The sequence below is a fragment of the Ciconia boyciana genome, chromosome 3, assembly GCF_034638445.1.
Source record: "Ciconia boyciana chromosome 3, ASM3463844v1, whole genome shotgun sequence".
NCBI lineage: Eukaryota > Metazoa > Chordata > Aves > Ciconiiformes > Ciconiidae > Ciconia > Ciconia boyciana.
This window is the reverse complement of record NC_132936.1, coordinates 65221268-65234937: the sequence shown is the minus strand read 5'-3', so window position 1 is coordinate 65234937 and position 13670 is coordinate 65221268. Positions and strand designations below refer to the sequence as shown.

The 13670-nt window shown below is 38.3% G+C and overlaps 1 protein-coding gene across 2 annotated transcripts; it reads left to right on the top strand.

The window, feature by feature from the left end:
* Positions 1-10700, top strand: MTFR2 (mitochondrial fission regulator 2). Of its 2 annotated transcripts, XM_072855918.1 has the most exons (8): positions 1-313; positions 942-1073; positions 1462-1566; positions 1802-1926; positions 4049-4266; positions 5435-5735; positions 8077-8263; positions 9801-10700. In XM_072855918.1, the coding sequence occupies exons 1-8, from the start codon at positions 245-247 to the stop codon at positions 9897-9899; spliced, it is 1236 nt and encodes a 411-aa protein (XP_072712019.1). In that variant the 5' UTR covers positions 1-244; the 3' UTR covers positions 9900-10700. The 2 variants fall into 2 exon arrangements, with proteins under 2 accessions (XP_072712019.1, XP_072712020.1); XM_072855919.1 differs by lacking the exon at positions 942-1073.
* The last annotated feature ends 2970 nt before the right edge of the window (positions 10701-13670 follow it).

Sequence of the window (13670 nt, the reverse complement as noted above, 5' to 3'; positions counted from 1 at the left end):
TTGGTGCTGCCAGCCCCGGCGCCCTGGCTGGGCTGCGGGGCGGCTTCTGCGCCCGTCGGCCGCGGCGGGGGACAAGAGGAGGTGTGCGGGCTCTCCTCTGCCCGTTGGCGGCTCCCGCGGAAGAGAGAGGGCAGCGGTGCTGCTGGTGAGGTGGGAGTGCCGCGGAGGCCGGCCGTCGCTCGGCCCGGTGTCCCTGCCTGCGGGGGGCAGCGACCTCTCCCGCCCTGTAGCGCGCGTGGCGGCCATGGCGATGGCGCTGGTGCTGGATTTCCTCAGGCGGGTGCTGGAGCTCTTCGGCTGGCCTCCTGACCAGGTGAGACGCGGGGGCGGGGGTGGCTGGCTGCTGTCGGGCTGCGCCTAGAGACATGCTAGTGCGGGGCATCTTGTCTGCAGCCGTTGGGGTTAAGGGGAGGGAGGGTTGTCACCTCGGAGCCGCCGCATGCTTGCGGTAGGACGGCCATTGCTCCTTATGTACAGTTGGGTTTGTCGGTGTGGGAAAGCTTGATTGGTATAATTGGGCATATTGCCTGCACGTGGGATTTCGATGGGTCACTGTTCTGATACAGCCATTCAAGTGGTTCTTTTTTCTCTGAACAGAGGGGAAAAAAACCCAGTAACTTTAGCTGTTAATGTTTTGCTATTTTAAATGAAAGGCTGCATAACGAATCCGAAGTAGCAGTTAATCCTTTGTTTTCAGAGACCTGGGAAAGGTATCGGAAAGGTTAACTGCTGCAGTAACAGTCAGGGTCTGACGTTAGGGTGTGAGTTTATGGGCAGTTCGTTAGTCGTGGGGGTCAGTAGTGAGGTACAGCTGCAACTTGTAGTTCTGAGGAAATTCTTGCTTTATTTATGTGAAACTACTAAAGTATTTCTAGGAGTACTAGTAGCTATCCTGGTTATTTTCTGGTGTCATTGTTAGGAGTTCTTGGTTTTTTTGACAGGCCATGTTTCTGGAAAGTCGCACATTCGGCAGCAGTATCAGTCGTACAATCAGAACATGCCTTCCTTCAGCAATCTTATCAAGAAGGCATTTCCAGCAGTTATATACAGTCATAAGGAAGTATCAGGTCAAGGTACACTAAACCTATTTAACTTCTTTACTAATTTTTTTTCTCAAGACTTATATAGATGCATATGATTACTCAAATTGCACTTTTTCTTTTGTCAGTAGCTCAGAATATTACTAGCTACGTGATGTAGCTGCTACATTCTTTGTTGGCCTTTGTGCCATTCTTAAACATACTGGGTACAGGCTGTATTTTGGCAGTGTTTTGGAAACAGTTTGTTAAAACCAGTGTAGGCCTCTCTGGACTTTCAGCTTGAGAACAGCGTTGAAAAGTTAGGTTAACCGAACCACATTATATTTAATTACATATAACATTAAATTATTTAATAACTTTGATTGTAAGAACTGAGGGCTTTGATTTTGCTTCTCAGATTAAAAGGTATTCTGATTTTTAGGTCATATCTGTTTGCCAAAAAAAGGAATATGGATCTACTCGAAGTGTTGTCCGTAGACTTGGGACAATTCTTTCCTTAGAGCCCTACCCAAGACCTTATTTTCAAGTAAGTGATTTTATTGTTATGCTTCAACTATGTAACTTTTCTAGTTTTCTAATGTAGCAATAGCTTTCCTGTTCTTTTTAGCTTGTGTAACTCTTGTGTTGCATCCTTTATGCTCACTGTTTTCAACTCGCTTACAGCACTGTTTAAAAATTCCTTTTGCTGAGGCAGAACTTTTAGTATGTGCTGAATCTGGTTTCTCTTCATACGTTTTTTTTCTTGTTGGTTTGTTTTTTAGCTTGTTCAAGACCCAAGTCCATTGGGTTATAATGAAGAAAGCACAGCTCCAGCTCCTGTAGTTCCATCACTTGCTGATGTCCTGTGGGTGGCAAATGATGAGGGACAAGCATTTACTAGACTTAGGTAAGTAAAAGTAGAATATATGCATAAAAGGGAGTAATAAAAGTAACTTATGTCTTCTCTTCCTTGTGGTGTTTGGTTTTGTGGATTGTGTTTTTTTTGTTCGTTTGGTTTTTTTGGTTGGGGGGGGGCGTTTGGGGTTTTGGTCGTCGTGTCCTGCTCCTCCCCCGCCCCCTTTCAGGCTTCCAGCTAAACCAACCCTGGAAACTTTTTGGTTTTTTAGAGGGGCAGTTCCTGCTTACCTGGAAATTTTTACTATGTAGGGTATTCTTATCTGAAAGATTTCTGAAATTTGAGTCCTGTCTTTTCTCTTCCTAATAATAGCATATCAGGTGCATTACTGGTATTTTAACTTGTTTTCACTCACAAAGTACTTTGTGAGAGAGGGAGTTAAGAGAAACTTGCCTATTGCAACATACAAGATAATTATTCTTATCTTTACCATTTTAGCTTACAAGCATTTTGATAAATGTTATAAAGGGGAAAACAGAAAAAAAATTAAGATGTCTCCTTTTGACGTTGATTACTACAGTGCTACATGCGTAAACCTTGATGGCTGCTTTGATGGAAAGAAAAACATAATTTCTTTATTTTAAAAACTTACCTTGAATATAGTTTATGTAATTCTTTCTAGCTTTTACAGAGTGCTAGAGGAAAATATTTTTACAATTATAAAATATTACAAGTACAGTGAAACAATGAATTATTCAGGAATTTGCAGACACAAATAGTATACAAGTCTCTGTCTCCCACCCCACCTCCCGCAAAGAAATAGAAAGTTGGCTTACTGTTCCTCTAAAGGATCTGTTCAAAATCAGAGGATGAGTCAGAGCCAGAACCAAGATTAAAATGTGGACATTTGTATTGTCTTATACTACATTTATATTGGACAATGTAATTCTACTTCATACTGGCATGTGTTTGTGATCTTTGTGCTACTTGCTGGTAATGAAACTACAAGAAACGGATGAAATGACACACCTTTTATTAGAGAATTTTTGATAAAGTTGTGTTTCATCTTATGATTCCTGAGATGTTACTGCTGAATTATGGAAGTTTTTATTGCAGCAGCTGTAAAATACTGGAAGAGTAAGAATATTGTTCAAAGGAACTGTGGCCTGTTTTGTCTTGCTTTTGCTGTTCTTCAGCCGATCTGATTCACAGATCCACAAAAGTTCATTATTTTGTTGTTTTCATTCTTTCCTCCTCCTCCTCCTGTCCTGGTTCTGTGGGATGTTTTTCAAGAACAAGTATTCTAGTTGATATCTTTTGCTTCTGAGCCAGTGTGAAGAGCAAGGGTTTTTGGCAAATCAGAAAGCAATGCTGCAGGTCTGATTTGAAGTAAAAGGATGATTAATACAAGGGAAAAGGTCTGGTTTTGTTTCAATCAAAACTTAGTGCATCTTGAATAAATAGAGTAAATTTAATTTATTTCTTTGTTTCATAATGAAATTCTGGTAGTTTGAGTTTACACTCATTCTGTATTTTAAGGTTATTTCTTCAGGCACAGACTTGAAACAATGTTTAAAATTAAAACCTGAGACTTGTAGCACAATTTCATAATTCAGTCTGTGTTCATATGTAGCTTACAGAAGATGAGGTTCTTATTCTGTGTGTATTAAAATTTATTATTATTTTCCATTATATTTTCTGAAAGATTGCAACTTCTTTGCTGCTTGCAGTGTTCATCTTGCAGAGTTTGATAAATGACTAAAATGTGTGAAGCCTAATTAAGAGATCATTATTATTTGACTGTCCCTGCCTTTCATATCTACTATTTCAGGTAGGGAGGCGGGAGAGACACCTTTATGGTGTCAGTCTAATAGTTATTGAGTAATAACAGCTCAATCCTACATTATGACCTTATGATATATAACCTATCCCTGAGTAAATTATCTGACTATTTTTTATGATGACTTTTCAAGGACTTTTCAAGCATTGTACTTGAGCAAAGGGAAACTTAAAATATTTCTAAGGTTATGAGTAGTTAAAAGTTTAAAGTTTTCTTAAATAGTTTGCAAATTTATGTCTTGCTAAATGATGATAACTTGCTTGAACAGACAGTAAGTTTTGAGATTTCCATTGCTCGCTGAGCCTTTTGAAACTGTCTTTTGTTGCTTTCTAGGACTGAATTATGGAGAAAAGAAAAAAGTACGGCTTATCGTGACCTACATCCATCTATAGATTCAATACAAAGTGTTCCAAAAAACAGTACACAAAAAGACAGTCTTGTTGATCAAGCAGCACTCCAGAAAATTTCTGTGCTTGAAGATGAGCTAACCTTTCTTCGTGCTCAGATTGCTGCGATTGTTTCAGCACAGACATTGGGAAGCATTCCACCACGTAAGCCCTTCTGGTTTGAAGCAAACTAGTTTTCCTTTTTTTGCTTTAGAGTTCCTGTTTGCAGCTTGCTGTGTCTGATATTGATAGAGAACATCTCTAATTTCTCTAACTGAAGTTACACCAACAAAATTTACAGAATATAGTATTTTGTTTCTCTTTTCAGTATTTGTCCCCCCGCCCCCCTTTCATGGCCTGTTTGCCAATTTTGAATGCAGTTGATCCTAACTGATCTTTATATTCATTTCCGTGTTTGTGAAGGAGCTTAGTAACAACACTATCCATAGGCTACCAATTACTGCTTAAAAGAGTTACAGACTATTAATTATCCCTTTTGGTGTTTGTACTGTTTCTGACAAGTTATCAAAATAATGGATAAAAAAAGTATTCTAAGTCAAGTTCAGGCTTTAACAAAAACAAATGCTACAATAGATGTGTCTTAACAGCCACTAGAGTATCAAAGGTTGAAGTTCATATTGGAGAGCAACTGTCTTGTGATTTGTCTGTCCATCCTGGCCTCCCCCCCAAAAAAAAAAACCAAACCAAAACAAAACCAAAAAAACCCCAGTTTTGAGGTCTTGATTGTCTTACTTGCAGTATGATTATTGAAACATTTGAACTGGTATGAGGGAGTTACATTTGTGTGCATTGCGCCAAGTGAACTTAAACAGTAGTTCAGGCACCTCTGTGCTTCATTTAGGTGTTCTGGTGGCTCTTCTTTTGTCTCTTCTCCATTGCACTCAGTATTGTAATCTATTTTACGTGTTTTGTGGTTATCTTTGCTTTTGCTTCATGTGGGATATTCTAGCATTCAGACCATTGAGAATGAACTGTATGTAGTAGCAGGCTGCTTTGCTGTTGCAGTGCTGCTTTGCTGATTTATCTAGTGCTTAGACTGAAGACACAAATGGAGAAAATCAGAGCAACACAAGACACCTCACATCCATTATTTCATGTGTTCTGAATCTGTGGCTCTGAAATAAAAAATGTTCTTTATTTTAAATATAACTTTTCTGTGGTATAATCTGTGAGGTGTGTAAAAAGTGCTTTAAGAGGTCTCTCTTATCTTGACTTAAAACTGAGTCATCCTAGATGTTGTTTAATATTGTTAATTGTGAAGGTATACTGACTAAAAATAAGATCGCTATTTTTCTTTTATAACTGCATCCAGAAGCCTTTAAAACATTCAGCACTCCAGATGGATTTTACCCTATGCCAGCCATGACTTCTACACCATTGTCCGTCTCTCATAATCACTTTGTAATTCCCTCGCCTCCTCCACTTCCTTCTGGTGTACCATCTGGTGTTGATGCTAGTAATTCAGCAATTGAACTTATAAAACAACGTCGTGCTGCAAGAAACAGTGGTTCAACTACAGCTGATAGTGCTGATCAGCAGAGGACAAAGAACATTCCTAGTATGATGGATGTTTTGAAAGACCTAAATAAAGTTCAGTTGCGAGCTATTGAGAGGTAGGTTGAATTGAATGTGTATCCGAGTAACCCAAGACTACGTAAGCTTCGCAGCACTTAAGTAGTACCAGAGAACACCAATGTGAAACATCATTTAGTGAGCAGCTACTGCTGACAAACTTAAGTTGGCAACTTCTAAGTTCACAGCTTGGAATGTAAGATACTTGTGACAAGGCTTTTAGATGCATTTAAAACATCTGAATATCACAGCATTTAAAACTAACCTCCTGCTTTAGTATACAAATCTCAGGTTGGGGTGGGGAGGTGGGTGTGTTGCTATCTGGAGATCACTTACAAAGTTGCCTACACAGTCACAGGAAATTGATCTGAACAAATAAAATTTTTGGATTCACTGTGAAAGGACAAATCCTTGGGGAAACACTGGAAAACTACTGTTAACATACCCAAAGTATTCTGGTCCTAGCTTTGAAGTGTTGAAGTAAATACATGCTGTATCTTTTATTAAAAATGTTTCGTAAATTTCTATTTCAGTACTGCAGTTGGATTATAAATATTTTTAATGGTCTACTGTTTTGAGGGTAGTTTTAGTCAAGCACAGTTGACATGTTGCAAAAATGCATTACTAAAGACTGCAATACCTCTTCGAGTCAGTGTTGCTCTGCTATGCTAGGTGTAATAGAGGTTGTCAGATGTCTTTTGTGAACTTCTTGAGCTGAAAAAGTATATAAGAACAACTGAGTCTATAATGAATATTTGGAGCTCTTAATGTGTGAAGAATGTTGCTTACCAAAACTTACTGCATTCTTACTTCAGCATTTTCTTAACTGTGAGCTTTATCCCTGAAAATAACTAGCACAAGTCTTGGGCAAATGATCTATATGCAACTTTAAAGCATATCTTTACCCTTTTGATGACATTTTCACAGTAAATAAAGCAAATACAAAGTGCACTTAGGTAAACCTGTGTGTTTCCTTATATATCTTTTCTTCCATATAATTCCATGTATGGCGAATGAAGAAAGTGAAATGTTCAGATTTACAGTTTTAACAACCGTCATGTTGAGCAGGGGCATAATTAGTAGGAAGTGGCAGGTGCGCATCTGAAATGCTTTCTGGATTTAGGCATCCACCTGTATTCTGAAGGTAGAACTTAACTGAATAATGAATTTATTTTGTTGGAGGGAGTAATGATGATAAAAATTGCAATAATCTTTCAGGTAGCAGTCTGACAGTAGTTTAATGTGTGCACTGTAAAGGGAAGACCTCTGTTCTCAGAAGTTAAGAGGCTGAAGATCCCAGTTTCTACTACCTGAGCACCAGCTTACACATTGGGCAAGTGCTCTAACAGCACGATTTTATAGGAAGGGTGAACTCTTTCAGGTTTCACGTTAAATGACATCTACTGTAACTGCCAGATTTTGAGCTCAGTGCTGTCAGTGTGCATTAATAGGTACAATTCATTGGCCTGGAGATAGCACTGTACTAGCAGAAGTGTGAATATATCTAGATTTTTTTTTTTCCCCCAAATATCTCAGTGGTTAGGAAGGCTTTCTTCTGATTTATTTTCTTGGGCTAGTCACTAATTTCCACATTTACGTCAGGTTTTGGGGTGCAGGTGCTGTTTTGATCTTGCATCTCTGGGCTACCTTTTAATTTTGAATTTGATAACAGTTTTTCTAAATTAAATTATAAACTCTACTTTTTAATTTTTGCCTATTAAATTTTCATATTTGGATGCTGAGGTGCTTGCTTGGAGGGAAAAGCTGTCTTTGAAGCCTTTGTGCCAAATTTGATGTTAATTTTTTTTATATAATGAAACTTGAGTTCAAATGTGGTTTATAAATAGGGCTTTATGGTCACCTGGCTGCATATTTGACTTAAAGTGGTTGTTTTCTTTAAACATAATTGCTCTGATTAATTTAAGTTTGTTCTTTCTTATGAGACCATAGAAAAGCATACTGTTCCAAGCTTAAAATTTATGAAGTTTAAATCAAATTATGTTCACAATGGTTATGCAATATGTTAGTGAGAGATCCTGCTAACATACCTTAATATAACTTATAAATGAGACCTGCTATGCAAGCTGCACATTTTGCTTTTTTTCCTCGTTATTTATTTGCAATACTTTAATTCTTTGTGTTGGTTTACTGCCATTTTTCTTTATGGAACAGCATCAAGTTGTATTTCCAGGCTGACAAGTTGTTGGGTGTGCTTCTATTAGTCCTGTTTGGTGAATTGCTGTAAAATAACATTAGCAGCACTATTTGTGTAATCAGATTTACAGGATAGGGTGTATATAAAAGTTGTGTCTCTAAATTTTGGATCACTCAGCACAGGATTAAGGGCAGGAGACAATAATTTTCTTTTTTTTTTTTTTGTAGGTCACCTGGAGGTACTCCTCTTTCTAGGCCCAAAAAGAGGCAAAGTTCAGATTGGGATCCAGTTGCTCTACTAACTCATGCACTAAAGCAGAAATTTGCACATAAAAATGATGATGAAGATGATTCCCTGGACAAAGAAAATCGATCTTTTGATAGCTCCCCATTTTCTAGTCCAGAGATCCCACTGGTATGTTTTTATATATGAATGTGTTGTTATACTCTTGAAGTGACTGCTGTTTTCATAGATAGTTGCAGGGTTTTTACAAGTCTCCCAACTTCTCGACAATGTTTTTCAGCCATCAGCCTAGGTAATTGCTTTTTTCAAGTATAAGCAAGGCGGAGAATCTCAAAGGTTAATTATTTTGAGTGGATTTAGACTGGTAAATACACTTCTAGATGCGCCAAGAGGAAAAACTTAGAAGACTGACTTTAAAAATTCAGCTCATAGTTGATTGAACTATGGACATTTGCTTGATGCTAACTGGCAGGTATCCGTGCATAGAAACTGTGTGTCTAGTTAGTAATACTAACTACTTAGAGACTAACTAATTTTACAAATAGAGATGCTAGGAAGGTACAGAGAGGTCTGACTAACACGTGCTATGTGTTCAGAAATTAAAATGAAAGCATTGGCTGTAATATTTTTCTTTGAGGTAGCATCATTTCCATGCAGTTTGCGTCTTTATCCAGCATGAGATGTGATTCTGAATGCTGTTGCAAAGCCCATGAAAAATACAATTTTTGGTATGAAGAAGAAAAGCGCAGTAGGCAGAGCTATCGGACTAAGGTGATTCTGAGCACTGGTTTCTGTAGAGCAGCCTGTGCAAGCTACTTCAACTTAACAGAGTCCAGCAGTACTGTTGGCTATTTGTTAGAGACTTCCACAAACCTCAGAACTGCTTAGATGAGATTGATAGAAATAGGTGGCAGTAATTTAAGTCTCTTTGCTTAGCAATTCTATCTTTATATCTTAAGAGTGAGATAAAGATTTGGACTGTGGCATTTGTTAGCCTAATGGAGGGAAATAATAATGCAAAACATGGAAATCCAGACATTCTTTGAAGGCCACTGCTTATACTCATGGCTAGCTGCTTGGGTGAAAATTTACGGAAAACTAAGGTGTGTGTTTCTATTTTCAGCTATAATGATTTTTTTTTTTTTTTTTTTAATTTCAGCTGCCACAAGGATTTTGCAACGAAACGTAGCATATATTTTACAGACTGTAGTGAGTCAATGGCTCTGGTGCAGTCTTAATAAATTTCCCTGTTGACTTCCCCCCCTAGCCTACAGCTAGGCTTGTATTTTGGATGCTGCAGACCATTGCATTGCATAGCTGACATACCTGATTCTAGATACAAAGATCAAAGTTAGGTCCTGGAACAGCTTGTTTATGGAATAACTTTTGTTCCAGGATCTAACAGCTGAATTATAAAGTCCTGGAAGAGAGACTGCTTAAGGCCAGCATGTTCAGCAGTAGATACAGAAAGTTGGGCTTTTTCTGGTTAAAGCAGAATAATCTCATGAGTTTGTAATCAAGCCACTAATTGTTTACCCTTGAGTGTTTTGAAGAATAAATATACTTAAAGCAATTGTATCGGCTTGCTATTTTATTCTTCCTATGTTAAGAGAAGTGCAGTAACTCTTCCAAACTGTCTTTATTGTAAACATCTTGTCATTCAGTTGTCCTGGGTATAATTTTGTTTAATTCCATTCCTGCTCCCCAGGTTGAACGTTGCCGTCTGAAGCCAAATGCAAAATCTAGCCTTATAAGAACTGATGAAGTTAAACAGGTATCAACGTGGAAAGTGAGAGCACATATTTAACTGATGGAGACTTCCGAGGAAACGTCATAGTGTGTATAAGTGGCAGGTCCACTTTGAAACTGCTGTAAGGTGCTGTAATGTTTTCTAGAACATGTCTCTCCTATGCTGTTGAAGTTTGGGTTGTAGGGTTTGTAAAATGGCCTCTTCCTTTTCCTTAGTTTCACAGCAGCCAAACTTGTGAATGTGATGCACACAACCAAAATAAGGCTTTTACTGCTATGAGGCAGTGTGTTTGAAACCTGGGAAATGCAGGAAATAAGTGTGTGTGAAGGAAAAATAATTATTGATGTGGCAGCTGAGGTGTGCACTCTGTTTGCACTTCAATGTAAATAATGAGGAAGTGTAAACTTTTTGTTAGTTGTATGTAACTGACTGTATATTCTTAATGGTACCTAATACTGTTTCATTAGAATGGTGTAGCTGCCTCAGTTTTCTTTGCAGTTTGCTGATGCAACTCCATATTCCATGTGCAAACAGTATTCTAACTTATTTTGGGTCAGTAGATAAACTTTTATGTTTGTGAAAATTTGTTGTGCTGTAAGTAAACTGCAGGTTGTCTGTTAAATGCCTATAATATGGGGGAGTTGTGTTCTGAGATAAAGACCTTGTAGAGAGATCTGCTAGCACATAGTCTAAATTCTGTATGTAAATAAACATTAACTCAGTCCTTGGCTTCTCCATATGAAGTCCATTTTGTTCACAAGAGTTTATAAAATAAAATTTTCTTTATATTGTAGATGTGTATGGTAGTGGCATTTTGTGTTGCAGACTAACTTCTTTTTGTATCTTAAGAGCTGATCATATTAGACAACTTCTTAAATAAATTGTATTATCTAAAATGAATTAAAATAGAGCTTACTTTTTTCCTGCCAGAGTACTTGAGGGAGGAGTCCCTTATTTACAAATTTATTGCGATCCGCTGCTTACAATAGCTGCCTTCATTTATTCTTTTGTCTAATGATCCTGATGTATAAAACCAAAATCCTGTCAATTAGACTGTGGACTGTCTCCCTTGTATATCCTGCATGTCTTCTGTTTCCGTGCTGGCTTACACAGAGTAGACTGGAAGCTGGATTCCCTCTTACTGCTGAGTCTTATTTGCGCAGTTGTAAGAAATTACTGTGCAAATCCCATACTTCTGTTTTAATTTTAGAAGTTATCTCTTGACTAAAACTGGAGCTTAAGTAACTTGCTATTTTATGCTTCTAAAATTATGCCTTCAAGATGTTTTTTTCTGAATTTAGTAATTATTGAACTTTATCGCATTTTCCCATTCCTCTCTCAGTCCATAACAGTTTGACCTTCCCTTTCTTTCCACTTTCAAAATAACGCGTTTGCCGTGTTCTCTACCTAAACTTGACAACTGCTATGAAATCCATGCAGAATAGCCAGCTTGACCTCTACTTAGCAATCTTCTATCAAGCTCCCCATTGTCTTTTGTCTGCTGCTCTGGTCTCTGATACACTAGGGCAGCAGGGAGCAACAGTGAAGGAAGTCTGTGCAGTGCCTGCAGAAGAGGATGTGTAGGCAGGTGAGTCCTGGTGAGCATAAAGCCTATGAATCAGCTCCCTTTTGCTCAGTATCTGCAGTGTGAGGAGGTGGAGCAAGTTATCTCCTGTGTTATATCAGCATTTGTAGATCCAAGGGATCTCAGGGTTTGTGACCATTCTGTTGTGACTGACCAACGTGAAGGTGGAATTCTTGCTGTGAGACTGAATTAATCTGCAAAGCCCTGAATACAGTAGTCTCTCTCTCTCTCCTGCTTCAATTGCTTTATGTGACCAGCAGTTTCTTCTCTTCAGGAAGAACTATTGTTTTGGACTCCTTTTGTACATGCTTTCTGCTCTCTCCAGAGTTCATCATTTAACTACAAGTTTGGCCTACAGGAGCATTTTGCAGTGGGTATTTTGACTTTGAAAGTGTATTTTCATTTTAGAAGGGAATTCTCTCAGAATTTTCTTAGTCCCTCTTAAACCAAGGATCTAGTGTCAGACTTCAGAAGCATCTACAAATTTTAGTGAGCTCTGTGACCCTTCAGGTTGTTGGGTATTATCTCTGATTTTTGTGTCAGTCTGATGTGAATTGTGCGGTAATGTGGTTTGTATAGCTGATCCGCTTCCTTAGGGAAAAGAATAAGTCATGGGCCATGTGGGGTGTGTGGTTTTTTTTTTATTCGTTGGTTTTTTTTTTCCAACTATGTACCACCTACACGTTATGAGAACAGATTCTTTGTTTTATGTAGTTCCAGATGTAAATTAGGTTAGGCATTGAGCCCTGGTATACCTTGAGAAGTCTGTGGGTGGCATCTGGTAACACCTGACAGTTTTCAATACTAAGAAGTTGCAAAACTTAAGACAGTGATGGTTAGTAATGGAAAGGTTAGCACCCATTGCAGAGATTTTTCTCCCTTTCAGAACTAATGGAAATGTGGCCTTGTTATCTTCCTTTCTTTGACTAAAACATCTCTATCAACAACTTGGAAGCAGCTTGAGGTTCTCCAAGGTTATCCATGCCCACCTAGAATCCATGCCCTGTTTACCTACAAATAACCTTGTTTACATAAGGTCCGTGACTGAATTGCTCAGTGACAATGCAACTCTTAGAGATGTGGTAGCGATATGGGGGAGGAGGAAGAGGCTCAGGAACATGAGCGCTCTATTGGTCTGCTGGAATGATCTTGTGAAATGTTGTGCCTTCTTATTCTTGTAACCAAAGAAGTCTGGAAAATTTATTCTCCTACCACTCCTGATGATTTTTTTTGGGCAGGATGTCTTCCTTCAGGAGGGAAGGCCCCTGGAATGAAAGTTGGTTTTGTTTTTCCACTGGAAAGACTAAGAAATATATATAGTATATCCAGTTTTTCAATTGATAAAATTGAAACAAGAATAAATCTTTCAAATAGGTTGAGTAAATAGGGCTAGAAGGAAAAGTACAATGCAGTTGTTTAAAAGTGCTCTTAAGGATTTTTCCCTAGGAGACCTGAAGAGATTTGAGTTCTCTATCAGTGAGCTTCCTGTTATAAGGAGACTAATAAATACAATCACCTGAACAGTCAGAATATCACTGTTTGCTGACAGACTCCTATAATATACCAGACCTATCCAGATGCTCACTACTTGTGAGGGACAATTAATATATAATCTGTCATCTCTCTGTATGTGTAGGTACAGAGTTTGGGGGGAAAGGCATAGCAGAGAATATGCAACGGTATTCACTGCCCTCAGTCAATTCCTCTTTTCAGGAATTAATTACATTTTTCTTTAGTCCTACCTAAATAGTAAAATTATACATGGGGCTCTTGCAAAAGCTTAATTGACAAAGGGATCCTGCTAAACAAGCTAGCCTTTGAGTTACTGATCAGAAGCCTTGGGGAAAGAAATTCCTGCAGGCAAGACTAGTGATGCAACTGGTGTCCCAATGTTAGCAAGGTCTGCAGTCATATTTCACTTCTGCTTTATCTGAAATCTGTTTGCCACTGTAGGTATCCGGGAGACATTTGTGATCCTGATTCCTGTACCAGGTTCTCAGGACAGATCCCCATGTGATCTACCGATAGGTTTTTCATAGTAACACTGACTTCAGGTACATCTGTATTACCTTCCAGGTTTATCTGAACAATCAATGAATTAATTGTGTATGATGCTTTAGAGACATGTTGTTGCATGTCTGTGTGAAATTTGAATAGTTTGCAGATTCTATTCCAATGCTTAACATACTGCTGTGACTTGGCTGAAAGACACATAGAAAAAATGAAGCCTTCCTGAAGTTTTC